The sequence below is a fragment of the Monodelphis domestica genome, chromosome 4, assembly GCF_027887165.1.
Source record: "Monodelphis domestica isolate mMonDom1 chromosome 4, mMonDom1.pri, whole genome shotgun sequence".
Taxonomy (NCBI): domain Eukaryota; kingdom Metazoa; phylum Chordata; class Mammalia; order Didelphimorphia; family Didelphidae; genus Monodelphis; species Monodelphis domestica.
Window position 1 is genome coordinate 181,405,321 of NC_077230.1, and position 15,280 is coordinate 181,420,600.

Here is a 15,280-nt window from a genome sequence, read left to right on the forward strand (position 1 = left end):
GTTCAATACTCCCAATGGATCTAGATGTTCTTTCCTCTCAGAATTGATTCCACTGAGAATAAGGGTTGAGTATTACCTTTTAACACTCTCTTCCTCTCCTTGTAGTTGTATTCCTCCCCTCCCACTCCTGTGTACCTTTTTGTGTAGTATAGATTATCCTAATTTTCTTATTCCTTCAAGTTTCTCTTGGTGCCATTTTCTCCCCCTGCCTTTTCTTTCTTCTTCTTCTTTTTTTAATATGTGATTTTAAAACACTTAGTACCCCAGTCTTTACCAATGGATATTCTTCTAACTACTATAATAGTAAATACAATTTTTGATAATTACAAATAACATTTTTCCATAGAGAAATATAAACAATTTGGCCTTATTTGAGACCCTTAGAGAGCAAAAAAATAAGTCCCCTCTCTTTCTTATTTACCTTTTCATGTTTCTCTTGGTTTTCATATTTTGATGTCAAATTTTCTGTTTAGTTCTGGTCTTTACACATATATGGAAGTCTTCTATTTTGTTAAATGCCCATACTTTCCCCTGGAAGTATATAGACAATTTGATGGGTAGGTGATCCCTGATTATAGACCCAATTATCTTGCCTTTCTGAATATCATATTCTAAGCCTTATGGTCTTTTGGTGTGGAAGCTTCTAGATCCTGTGTAATCCTGATTGGTGCTCCTTGATATCTGAATGTTTCTTTCTGGCTTCTTGAAATATTTTCTCCTTAGCTTGGAAGCTCTTGAATTTGGCAATTACATTCCTGGGGGTTGTCTTTTTAGGATTTAATGTAGTAAGTGATCTATGGACTCTTTCAATGTCTATTTTGCCCTCTTGTTGCAGAACCTCAGGGCAGTTTTCTTGGATAATTTCTTGTAGTATGGTGTCAAGGTTTCTGTTTTCAGGTTTTCAGGTAGGCCTATGATTCTCAAATTGTCTTTCCAACTTCTATTTTCTAGGTCAAGCACCCTCTCAATGATATATTTTGTGTTGCCTTCTACTCTGTCATTTTTTTGGCTTTGCTTTATTAATTCTTGCTGTATTATGAGATCATTTGCACTACTTGCCCAATTCTAGTTTTTAATGATGGATTTTCAGCTAAGATCTTTTTATTTTCCTTTTTAGTTTGATCTATCCTGCTTTTCATGGCTTCCAGACGGTCATTTCTGGTCTTCAATTTGCTTATTATTTCAGTTGATTTCTGGGCTTCAATTTCCAAGTGGGAGATCCTGTCTTTTAAACTATTATTTTCTTTTTTGGACTATTTACCATTTTTCTTTTCTTTTTTTTTTAAATATATTTTATTTGATCATTTCCAAGCATTATTCGTTAAAGACATAGATCATTTTCTTTTCCTCCCCCCCACCCCCCATAGCCGACGCGTAAGTCCACTGGGCATTAGATGTTTTCTTGATTTGAACCCATTGCTTTGTTGATAGTATTTGCATTAGAGTGTTCATTTAGAGTCTATCCTCTGTCATGTCCCCTCAACCTCTGTATTCAGGCAGTTGCTTTTTCTCGGTGTTTCCACTCCCATAGTTTATCCTTTGCTTATGAATGGTGTTTTTTTCTCCTGGATCCCTGCAAGTTGTTCAGGGACATTACACCGCCACTAATGGAGAAGTCCATTACGTTCGATTATACCACAGTGTATTAGTCTCTGTGTACAATGTTCTCCTTATTTACCATTTTTCTTGCCACATCTCTTCCATTTTTCTGACAATCTCAGATTTAAAGTCTTCAAGAACTTGTGTGACCAATTTCTACTTTTTTTTGAAGGTTTGAGTGTCTTTAATTGTTGGTCATCATCTGCTGTCTCTTCTTTAGTCTGGGTTTTTTCTGCATAAAATTTATCAAGGGTCAAAATTCTCTTCTTGTTTTTTTTTTTGTGCGTGTGTTTGTGGATTTTAGTTCCTGGGAATTGGTGGCCATTGCCTTCTTCCTTCCTGGTCAGATGTCTAAGTGAGGGATGTGGGTGGTCTTTGTATTGGGCTCTGGAGAGGTTTTTGCCCTGAGGATATTTTTCCTAGTCCTCAGCAGTGTCCAGCTGCTCTTAGTGGCAGGTCCAGCCCCTAAGAACTTAAAGATTGCCTTGCAGAGGTCTGGGTGTGGATTGTAGGGAAGTATTGACCACTGGAGAAGATTTTGCCCAGAGGCTATTTTTCAAGTCTCTGTGGCTGCTTGCTTTGAGCCTCCCCTCTCTGCCCAAGCTCCATACCCTATCTCCATGTTTCCTCTGCCTTATGGGGTCCCTAGTCTTGCTGTTCTTATGGGAAGGTCCAACCCCTAAGAACTTAGAGGTTGCCTAGAAGAGTTCTGGGTGTGGAGCATAGGGAGGTCTCTGTATTTGACACTGGAGAGGTTTTAGCCTAAGGGCTTTTTTCAGGTCTCTGTGGTGGGTTGCTTTGAACCTCCCCTCTCTGCCCAAGCTCTTCAACTTCCTATCTCCACATTTCCTCATCCTCCCAGTGTTCTGAGTCTAGTTTCTCTTAGAGGTAAGTCTATGTTGATCTGAGTCAACCTTCCTCCTAGAACTTAGAAGTTTGTCCCGTTTTCACTTAGACTCTGGAAAGGTAGGTGAAGTGGAGGAGGGGTGATGAGCTCACCCCACAGTGGGGGAAATTTGTCCCCCTTTTAGCATGGAAATGCCCTAACTTTGCCTACCTTCTGGGCTGTATCCTATTGTGGAACTCCTTTCACTCATTTGATTTTGGTTTTGTTGTTTTGAGGGACTCTATCTCAATCGGTAGAAAGGAGAGGTAGAGCCCTGCTTTTTCACTGGAGCCATCTTGCCTCAGAAGCCTCTCTCTTAGTAAATGTTTGATAAAATGAATATTAACTATTTCAGAATTAGACAGAAAGGAAAAAAATATCAGGAGTGAAAATATAATACCATACCATAAACTTGGGGACATGGATTAAGTAACTTCAGAGTCATCTGAGCCAAGATTAAGTCCTCAGGTTTATTATTAGGTCCTTAGCTCCTGAATTCTTTGCCCATTTGTAACTAAGATTACTATTTTGCAAAAATTAATTCTCCTAGTGGTGGGGTAGGGGTGGGTATCTTTATTCCTTTTTTGTTTTAATTCCCTTACAAAGAATTCCCTTAAATAATTTTATCTGTCAATATGAACTTAGATTTCATCTGCTTTCCACACATTATTCTTATAGAGGCTTAATATTTCCTGCCATTTTCCTGTTGTCTCATGCAGAACTACTATCATTCCCTGCATGCCATTCCCCACTTTGGGTTGGAGGCAGCCTTGTGTGATATTTTTTAAATGGGACTGGAAGTCAGAAGTTTCAAGTGTCATTTGCAGCTCTTGTGTTGATTTAGTATAAGATTTTGCACAAATTAATCTTGCTATTTATTGGTACCTTCATGTGTAAGACAGGAATTAGAGTATCAATTTTGTCATCATAATCTATATACACACACACACATACTCACACACATGTGTATCTGTCCTTTTTCTGTATCAAGTTTCTCGCTCTTTAATCCATCCTCCACTCAGCTGCCAACATGATTTTCCTAAAATGCAAATCTCACCATGTCATCTTCCTACTCAAAAGACTTTGGTGGTACCCTATTTCCTCTAGGATGATAATGATGAAGAAGAAACTGATGACAATAATAATAATACCTAACATTGCACTGGAGGGAGAAGGGAAGTGAAGGACAGAGATAAGTTTGATCATATAACTTAGGAAAACTTGTGTAGAAATTTATTATTGCATGTAATTTATTTAAAAACATTTAAATCTCACAGGGTCCTAGTAGCAACCCTGTTGTGGGAAATCAATCAAATCAATCAATCAATCAAAAAAAGCTAACATTTATATAATTCATACAATGTGCCAAGCATTGTGCAAAGCATTTAACAATTATTATCTCAACTGATCTTCCCAGCAACCATGGGGGGGTAGTAGTACTATTATTATCATCTCCATTTTATAATCAAGGAAACTGAGGCAGGCAGAGGTTAAGTGACTTGCACAAAGTAATATAGTATCTGCAGCCATATTTGAAATTAGATCTTCCTAACCTTAGTCCAATCCTCTATCCACTGCACAAAATCCATCAAATACATATTCTTCCACTTCATATGTAAACCCCTTTTACAACCTGGCCCCTTTCTGTGCTTTTTTTTTTACTCTTATTTTCTGTTTTAGAATTGATCCTAAGTATCAGTTCCAAGGCAGAATATCAATAAGGTCTAGGCAATGGGGCAGTTAAATGACTTATACAGGGTCACACAGCTAAGTAGTATTTGAGGCCAAATTTTAATCCATGGCCTCCCATCTCCAGGCCTGGCTCTATTCCCTCAGCCACCTAGCTGCCCTAACCTTTCTGTTTTTCAAATCTTCTTATGCTTTACTTTCCTCCGCACAATTTGTGATCCAGTTACACTGGCCTACTTAATGGTTGGTTACACATGATGTACTATCTCTCCCATGTTTGGAATGTTCTCCCTCCTTAACCTCCTTTAGTTTCTCTGGTTCCTTCAAGACTCAGCTCATATTCTATCTTCTACTGGAGGTTTTTCTAGCCTCCCTATGCCTCAGCTGCTGATGCTTTCCATTAGGGATCACCTCTCATTTACCCTGGGTATCTATGCACAGAGTTAATTGCATATTGCCTCCCCCAGTTATAATGTGAGCTCCTTGAGAACAGGGACTGCCATTGAATTCACAATGCTTAGCACAGTGCCTGGAACACAGTAAGTACTTAATAAATCTTTATTGATGGATTGACTGCCTGCTATCTCCCAGCTACCAGGATGGTGGTTAAAAAAATATACCTTTCTCCAAGTTTTGATGGTGTTATAATACATTTTGGAAGTGGGGAAGGAAAGTTATATACAAAGAGTAAAATTACATATAAATAAATTGAATGTATTAACAATGAAAGGAAGGATGGGAAAGGAATGAGGGAGAGGTTTGCATCTGACTATAAGCCCAAGATATTTACCCACTATAATTATTTTCCTAAGCTAACCTGTCTAAATAACTAAACTACAGATTACAATAGGGAACCCCCAAACTCGCAAACAGACTCCTTGGCAGGTAGGTATCAGGAATCCAGCTGTTGAGTCCTCAGATGTCCCAGGGAATAGAGAGAAAGGCTCCTCTAACCCACTCTGTCCACCAGAAATGTATGGGAAATCTTCTCAGCCTTGTTGTTTTATTCAGAGGCAGTCAGATTCCAAGGTGATCTTGTCTAGGTAGAGTCCAGGCACACACACCCTTCAGGCTTCACCATCAGCTCCAGACAGACCATTGAAAAACTGTGTCTTCAACTGTGTGGAACTTTTCCCAGCCAGCTCATGGAGAATTCTGAGGCTAGAGGGCTGTCAATCAAACTTTTGCACTTCATACCTTCTCTTGCTACTGTCCTCCCTTTGCACAAAGCCTAAATCATGTTGAAAACACTATTTTGGCATTTGTGCACTAACTAAACTCATTTACATATTACTTAAACTAAACTATCTACCCCAAATAACAAACAACCTACACTCAACTATCTTAACCTATCCAATACCATCCTATGCTAGGGATTTAGTCAAGAAAAGGAAAAAAAGGGAATGAAATAATAAACAATTACAAATTTCAAACACAGATCAAACATATGCAAAAGCACAACAAGCAAATAACATGAAAATCAAAAGATAAACTCAACATTCATGCAAAGCATTAAACTCATAGATACTACTCTTATCAACTAATACAGAACATTCTACTACTATTGTAATGCATTAACAGCAAATTTAGAGAAAATTTTTTGAAAATTACAATGAACACAACATTGTATAAGTTAAGCAAAGAAAATTAAGCCAAACCATTAAACTCACTTATGTAACAATAGATAAAATTATACATAACTGATCTATTCATATAAAATTTACATATATACATATAATATATACATTTATGCTATACATATACACCTATGACATATACATACACTATAATATACACTACATATATTTACATCTGTATTTGTTTTGATTGATGTGATGTTATTATATGTCATTTGTGCTATGTAATGTATGTTATGTACATATTAATGTAATTTTGTAATATAAGTCAGTATCTTACCTTATCTTATCTACTTTAATCCAATCTAATTACATTCCTATCTTCAAAAGTCTCCTGTCTACCTATATTCCTATACTAAACTAAGTATCTAAGTTTTGTTAGTAACTAATATATAGCTAATTATAACATTGTTAGTACCCTAGCTATACATTGTTTCACTCATTCAACTAGTGAATCAATGTAACCTAACCATGTTTATGTATTTGTGTTTGTTTTGTTATGTTGTTATTTTTGCTATGTTATGTTGTTTTGCTAGTGTTATGTCAGTATTACTGTTATATGAGTGTTATGTTACTGTTGCATGTAATATACTTACCACTAATTCAGATTTTTTCCTTCTCTTCTCATCTTATCTTGCTTGAAGAAATCTTCTTCTCCAACCCCATGGTAGTAAATGTATTTATGAATGTTTGTGTGAATATATGTTATATTATTTTATGTTATAATACATTACCCCAAATTTTTAATTCATTAGTCCATTAATTACTTGATCCTCTTCATTATATATTCCATTTAAAGTCATTATATATATATATGCATATAGATGCGCAAACATAAAAAGTCCTTCCAGTCCTTTAACAATGTCCATTGATTTCTGAATTCTCCTCTTCATCTGCACTATTCTCTTCCATCTGAATGTCCTCTTCCACTGGAATGTTCCTCTCCTTATTGATCTTTCTGACTGCAGACTCAATTTGACTGATGATTCTCACTTTCTACAATCTCTTCTTCATTTTTTTCCTCAAGAATTTGTACATTTTCATTATTAATACCATTTGATAATTTTATATGTGAACAATGATACCATGAGTCTCTACCTAAAACTTTTACTGAAGATGGAGAAACTAACACAATTATATAAGGTCCTACCCAACTCTCTTGTGTTACTGATGTTTTAGCAAAATTTCTCACATATACCATATCTTCTGGTAGGAAATTATGGAGAGAATAATCCAATGGACCAGATTGGATCAATACTCCCATATCATGTAGTTCTCTGAGTTGTTGCTGTGAAGCACTTAAGTAAGAAACAAGTTGAAAATCTCCTCCTGAGATATATAGACTGTATTAAAAGTTGTTGCCTGTAGTGGAGCATGTCCAAAGAGCATTTCATAGGATTATATATGTAAATCTGTTCTTGGTCTTGTATGTAGGTAAAACAAAACTATGGGAAGAATATCTGGCCATTTTAGATGAGTTTCAGCACAGATTTTCCCCACCATAGTCTTGAGTTCCATATTTACATGCTCCACTTGACCTGAACTTTGTGGGTGATAAGGAACATGATATTTGGGTGTTATTCCTAGATTCTCATAGACTCTTTTCAGGATATCCTGAGTGAAATGAGATTCCTTATCAGAGTCTATGGTAAGTGGTACTCCAAATCTAGGAATAATTTCCTTAATCAACACTTTTGCCACAAAGCTAGCTGTATTTGTATTTTATGGAAATGCTTCAGGCCACTTAGTTAATCTGTCCACAATTATCAGAAAAAACTGGTATTGTCCACTTCTGGCATGCTTATGTAAGCAATTTGCAGACTCTCAAATGGACAATATGCTAAAGGTCTACCACCTAAACCTTTCTGTCTAAATGCACGTTGATTGAATTTTTGGCAAACAGAACAGCTTGTCAGATCTTATTTGCTAAAGTACTTATTCCCAGTGCTACCTACCCAATGACTCTTTACAGCGTCTACTACAGCTTGATTGGATTTTCAATTGGAGTGTCCTTTAAATCCATCTTAGGCATATCCACTAGATATACTACTTTTACACACTCATGTAATGGTTCACCGTTCTTTGGAAAATCAGGAAGAAGTATAGCTGGATTTAATACACTACACCTCTTTAACTGGATGTTCTCACTACCTAGAACAATAATTTCATACGCAGATATTCATTGATCTGAATAAGCTTGAGAACGAAATTTCCTTATTAGTGCTTCTATTTGATGTTAACAATATACAGTCACTGGACATCCCAAAACTAAGTCTGCTAACTTCTGGACTAACACAGCTGCAGCTGCTACTCCCCTTAGACAATGAGCTGTACCAGCAGCTATTGGATCAAACTGACAACTATAATATCCAATTGGATGATAACTTTGTCCGAAAGTCTGTGTCAGTACACCAGAAGCAATACCCTTAGTTTCATTTACAAATACTTGGAATGGTTTTGTATGATCTGGGATACCCAAAGCAGGAGCAGATAAAATGGCTTCTTTAAGCTTACTTAAAGCTTGCAGATGTTCAGGTTTTAGTTTCAGAGGTTCTGGTTCTGTATTCCTGGTTAAGTCTGTAAAACACTTTGTTAATTCATTATATCCAGGTATCCATTGCCTACAGAAACCAGTTGTTCCAAGAACAACTCTGAGTTGCTTTTTGGTCTTAGGAGCACACAGTTTCTGGATATCTGCTATTCTTTTCTGTGTGAGACTTCTGGAACCTTCTGATAACACAAATCCAAGAGGAGACTTCAGAATTTAATGGACATTGTTAAAGGACTGGAAGGATTATATATATATATATATATATATATATATATATATATATATATATATATATATATATATATAGAGAGAGAGAGAGAGAGAGAGAGAGAGAGAGAGAGAGAGAGATAATGACTTTAAATGGAATGTATAATGAAGAGGATCAAGTAATTAATGGACTAATGAATTAAAAATTTGGGGTAATGTATTATAACATAAAATAATATAACATATATTCACACAAACATTCATAAATACATTTACTACCATGGGGTTGGAGAAGAAGATTTCTTCAAGCAAGATAAGATGAGAAGAGAAGGAAAAAATCTGAATTAGTGGTAAGTATATTACATGCAACAGTAACATAACACTCATATAACAGTAATACTGACATAACACTAGCAAAACAACATAACATAGCAAAAATAACAACATAACAAAACAAACACAAATACATAAACATGGTTAGGTTACATTGATTCACTAGTTGAATGAGTGAAACAATGTATAGCTAGGGTACTAACAATGTTATAATTAGCTATATATTAGTTACTAACAAAACTTAGATACTTAGTTTAGTATAGGAATATAGGTAGACAGGAGACTTTTGAAGATAGGAATGTAATTAGATTGGATTAAAGTAGATAAGATAAGGTAAGATACTGACTTATATTACAAAATTACATTAATATGTACATAACATACATTACATAGCACAAATGACATATAATAACATCACATCAATCAAAACAAATACAGATGTAAATATATGTAGTGTATATTATAGTGTATGTATTTGTCATAGGTGTATATGTATAGCATAAATGTATATATTATATGTATATATGTAAATTTTATATGAATAGATCAGTTATGTATAATTTTATCTATTGTTACATAAGTGAGTTTAATGGTTTGGCTTAATTTTCTTTGCTTAACTTATACAATGTTGTGTTCATTGTAATTTTCAAAAAATTTTCTCTAAATTTGCTGTTAATGCATTACAATAGTAGTAGAATGTTCTGTATTAGTTGATAAGAGTAGTATCTATGAGTTTAATGCTTTGCATGAATGTTGAGTTTATCTTTTGATTTTCATGTTATTTGCTTGTTGTGCTTTTGCATATGTTTGATCTGTGTTTGAAATTTGTAATTGTTTATTATTTCATTCCCTTTTTTTCCTTTTCTTGACTAAATCCCTAGCATAGGATGGTATTGGATAGGTTAAGATAGTTGAGTGTAGGTTGTTTGTTATTTGGGGTAGATAGTTTAGTTTAAGTAATATGTAAATGAGTTTAGTTAGTGCACAAATGCCAAAATAGTGTTTTCAACATGATTTAGGCTTTGTGCAAAGGGAGGACAGTAGCAAGAGAAGGTATGAAGTGCAAAAGTTTGATTGACAGCCCTCTAGCCTCAGAATTCTCCATGAGCTGGCTGGGAAAAGTTCCACACAGTTGAAGACACAGTTTTTCAATGGTCTGTCTGGAGCTGATGGTGAAGCCTGAAGGGTGTGTGTGCCTGGACTCTACCTAGACAAGATCACCTTGGAATCTGACTGCCTCTGAATAAAACAACAAGGCTGAGAAGATTTCCCATACATTTCTGGTGGACAGAGTGGGTTAGAGGAGCCTTTCTCTCTATTCCCTGGGACATCTGAGGACTCAACAGCTGGATTCCTGATACCTACCTGCCAAGGACTCTGTTTGTGAGTTTGGGGGTTCCCTGTTGGATTTACCCCTTAGTAATCAAAGAGTTTGTCAGACAGAAGAGGAAATCTATCTCCCACCCCTACCCCAAGCTCTATGCCAAGAGATAACCTCATTGCCTTTTTCTGATGAAATAAGTAACCTGTTGTAAGTGGCAGAATTATACCAATGAAAACCTGCTTTAAGCCATGGTCTAAAATTGACAAGAGATTAAAGGTTATTGTTTTCTTTGTTTTATGTGTTGCTGTGGCTAAAGAAATTCATCAGCTGGTCAGCCTTCTGGTGATGTGCCTCTCTGTTGTTAGCCAGATTGGTCCTTGGAAAACAGATTTGATTTATTATCTAGCTCATGCTCAAAGTCTTTCAAGCTTAATAGAACCTTCCAGAGTTTATTTTCTCTAGGTTACCTGCTCACCACAAAGAGGCATCATAATAGGATTTTGTGGACAACTTTAATCTCCATAATTGGAGAGACTCATCTGTATATTTGAGTAAAAATTATTAGAATTTCAAGATTTTGTAAGGAATATGGCAATTGTATTTAAACATCAGATGCATATTAATTTATGAAGCTTTTTAAAATCTGCATAATGGTTTAGTAAATTGCTAGTATTTCCCCCCAAAGAATCTCTAATATAAGATTTTCATAGTATACTAAAAATGAGCACTGTCAGGTAGACTCTTGCATAATGCTACCATGCAAGGATATATCTTAGTTGTAGGGTGCTGAGACTGTCTGTTTTTTCACTAGGTTATTAATATACCAGATTAAAAACATACCTTGTGTTCCTTAACCCCCCCCCCCGGAAGCCATGAAGATAAATAGCAAAAAAAAAAAGTATTTTAGGTAGATCCTGAATGTAGATATTTTGGATGAAACAGAGAGGGAAAAAATGTATCTAAGAAATAGAACAAAGTAGCCTATTGAAAAGGGCTCAAATAAGAGGGAAGAGTGGAAATATTTCTAATCTATATAATGTTAGGAAACCACTTAGCAGCCTAATTAAAAGAGTAGGGTGGTTGTTAATGACAGTGACAAAAAGGATGCATGAGAAGAGAATAGGTTGATAGGTCCACCAAAGAAGAAATTCCAGTAGTTGAGCCCATATTGAGGATCTATATTAGCTATACTGTGCTATCAGGATAGAGATAAAGGAATGAATTAATCAGATGTGTGGGAAAACAGCAAATGTGAGCAAAGGTATGGATTTGTAAAGGATAATGTCCAAAGTTGACTCAAAAATTTCTTGCTTGAAAAGTCAATGGAAAAGTGCCACTCCCCCATACTGAGAAAGCTAAACATTTGAGGGGCTTGCATAAGAAATACAATATGGTTTGCCTTTATGAGACATGGCAGTACACACCTGCGATTTTTACTATCGGAGGAGCAAATTTCTTGAGCTCAGAAGTTCCAAGCTGCAGTAGGCTAAGATAGGGGAGTATATTCCCTAGTTTGGCATTAATATAATAAGCATCTAGGATTGGGGGGCCACCAGGTTGTGAAAGGATACCCGTATCATCCAAAGTAGCAAATGGAACAGATCAAAGTTCCAGTGCCCTTCAGAATCGCACCTACCTCTTGCCTACATTTCTGGCCTAAACAATATAGAGAAATCCAGTATTTTAAAAAATAATTTAAAAACATTTTTATTGATTTTATTAGATTTTCCCTGTTACATGTAACTTTTTTGGAACAATCATTAATGAAAAATTTTAAGGAAAAAAATGTTTTGTCTTCAATATATTTCACTGGAATTAGCAATGAGATGTTCAATTAGAAATAAATCAATGAATAAAAAAATAAACAACTCCTCCAATCCCACCTACTAGTCTAGCCTTTTCCTGTAGCTGGATTACATTCTGGGTTGGAAAGAAAAAGATTGTGTCCAAGAAATGTTTTGTATCTTTGGTCATGAATGAAACCTAATCGAGATGTTAATGACTGATTTTTGTTACCAACCTCACCATAGAAATGTAATAAGAATTTATAAGGTAATGTTTATAAGTAGAGGATATAAATTAAGGATTATTATTATTTGTTTGATTTTGTTATTTATTATTTTATGATTGTATAAATAAAACATTCTACTTAAGTATGAGTACACCTTTATAACTTTTAGTGCTTATAGTTGTGCGCAGTTTCATATTCAATGACACTTTAACTACATTTCTTTTTAGGGTGTCTATTTACTAAAATACTTTGACCATTAATAATGTGAATTCTCTTGTCAAATTTCAGTACTTGTCTATGAACCAGAAAATCCTGAAGCTAAACAGTTTTCCTCACTGATTGAAGAAAAATTGCTAATGGGTATTTTTAAACATTTGAAATTACTTTTTTGTTTTAGAACTAGTTGTCTACAAAGCTGTTAACCAGAGAGAGTGTTAATCTCATTCTCAGATGGAGATAGTTAAGAAAAGAGCAGACAACTACCTTGAATATCTTAAGTTTAGACAAGACTGAAATCGGAGGCATGGACCCTCAAGGTCTCTTTCCTAGGGTTTGATTAACTACACAAAGCAAGCCAAAATAATTCCCATGATGTCTAGACCCTAGGCAGAGCATCCAAAAACATGAGGCTACTGCTGATTCTTTTCTTGCTCTCTAAGGCTAAAAGTACAGTTATCCCATAAAGCACAGGAAATGCCTAAATTGTCTTTATGTTTTAATTTTTATAAATTAAATACTGTTAAAGGAACTATGGAAAAACTATTTACAGCTTTTTTTAAGCTCAGTGACAAATTAAAAGTTCAAAAATAATTATATTCAAATAAGAATTCATTGATTTTGATGTCATCCTGGGAGCAAGTTTTTTAACACTAATTTTGTGTCTTAAAATAATAATTTATCAAATCACAATAGTGTAGCTTCCCACCCTGACTTATTATACATTAGGGACATCTCTTCCAATATTTTCCACTGAATTTCTTCAAGATAAAATGAAAAACAAAAAACTTCCACTGACTCCAAATTTGCAATCTAAGAGTTCATGTATCTTCATAGTCTCCCAAAGAGTATATTACTTTGAAGAGAAGAGTAAAATGTTTACAAAAGAACAATGATTTAAACAAAATGATTAACAATCTTGTTTATTTCTGTGACAGAAAAAACCCATAGTCATGAAGAAGAAAGTGAAGATAGTAGTGATGATAGTGAAGAAAGCAGTGATGAAGAAAGTGAAGACAGTTCTGATGAATCCGAAGAAATATAAAAAAAAATTCCTATGACTCCCATTGTACAATGGTTTTTCATTCGTTTTGGTTACTTTCACCTTTTTTATTAGCATTTCCTACCAAAATATAATGATAAAAAGTAAGGTGATTTAATGACAATGAAAGCATATTAAAAAGAAATCTATTACTCTCCTGGTCTAATGGTTTTTTAATTCATATTTAGAAATATTCCCATTATTTTTATTAGTATTCACAATAAAAACATTTTAATCTTTTTTGCAATATTAATGTATTTGTACTTGAGATATTTCATTATTATTTTGGTTCTGTTGTTTTTCAGCTGTGTTCAACTCTTCATGATCCCATCTGGGATTTTCTTGGCAAAGATACTAGAATGGTTTTCCATTTTCTTCTCCAGCTCATTTGATAGATGAGGAAACTGAGCCAAACAGGGTTAAGTGACTTACCCGGGACCATACAATTCATAAGTGTCTGAGGCCAGATTTGAAATCAGGAAGGGGAGTCTTCCTGACCCTAAGCCCAGCAATCTGTCCCTTGTGCCTCCTAGCTGCCCTACCTTAGGTATTAAGTAACCCAATTATAGTGGAGTGGTGTGTGTGAGGAAGACCTAGGTTCAAGTATTGCCTCTAATACAATACTAGTTATGTATCATTGATCGAGGCACTGCCTCTCAGTGTCCCCGAGTAACTGATTTAGGACCATAAATTGTAAAAATTTATCTGTGTTGGCAAAGGGAATCTTGTTCATAGGGAATTTGCTGTACTGATGAAATCTGAACAAAACCCAAGTAATCCTGGGAATACTTGCACATTTGAGGAATGGGCTAATTTTTTTCATTTCTAGTAGTGGTGATCAGCTACCACACAATTAAGGCAGTGACTTCCACATCTAGCATTGAAGCTGACAATGTGTTTTGATTTCTTTCATGATTAAATATAAAAGTGAGAGGAAGAAGCAGCACAAGGAACTGAAACTTTACAAATAGAACAATACATCACAGAGCAAGAACATCCTCAATTGTGAGACTGAAGTTATAAGGCATTTTCACACATTTAAGATATGACTTATTTTACTTTTCAGTTTGATTACTAGCTATGACTACTTGTCTTGATCCCTCAGCTTACAACCTCTCCTGGTGAGGAGTTACTGAGGGAAAAGGTACTTGGATTGGAGAACTTAAGTGCTATTTTGTCAGAAGCACAGCCAGAAGAGGAATGAAGCATGGCAGACCTGGGCTCACTCTTCAAAATGGAAGCTCCAAAAAGAATTCACCAATGGGAGAAAGGTGCCAGCATGGCAAAGGGATGTTCCAGGGTAAAATTTTCTTAGGTACTTCAGGAATTTCCAGCATTAAAAAGCTCCACAATCACATCTCAGAGGCCACTCTCTCATCTCTACCTGTTCCTATCTACCTTTCCCATTCCACTCTATCACACTATACATATTCATGACCTCCAATGTCCTTACCCCTTTTTATTCTCTGTGTCTACTTCTGCCTGAATACTCTGCCCTGACTTCATATACCACTTTAATGATTTATTATTGACCACTATAGGATCTATTGTCTCTCAGACTTTCCACTGTCTTCGAAACCCTGAGTAATATCTCCATTTCTTCTGAGCATGATCTTGGGTATCACTGGACAATATGATACTGGTTTGCCCACAATACGCTTGGAGTATAATTTCTGCTGGGCTCCCATTGCTGTTCGAGTCTTTCACACTACCCTTATTGAATCTCACAGCAGAGGGTGCAAACATTTTTCTTCCCAAAGACCCACATTACACCCTACTCTGAAT

General features: G+C 35.4%; 1 protein-coding gene across 5 annotated transcripts in view; it reads left to right on the top strand.

The window, feature by feature from the left end:
* ERICH2 (glutamate rich 2) overlaps positions 1 to 13,748 on the top strand; it is a 109,403-nt gene extending 95,655 nt beyond the window's left edge. For 4 of the 5 annotated variants that reach the window (XM_007494348.3, XM_007494350.3, XM_007494349.3 and 1 more), the window contains 2 exons: positions 12,526 to 12,597; positions 13,392 to 13,748. In XM_007494348.3, the coding sequence (XP_007494410.1) occupies positions 12,526 to 12,597; positions 13,392 to 13,498 (179 nt within the window). In that variant the 3' untranslated portion in view covers positions 13,499 to 13,748. Of the gene's footprint in view, positions 1 to 12,525; positions 12,598 to 13,391 lie in introns of those variants that run through there. The other variant, XM_007494352.3, reaches the window with a different exon arrangement.
* Positions 13,749 to 15,280: the final 1,532 nt, after the last annotated feature.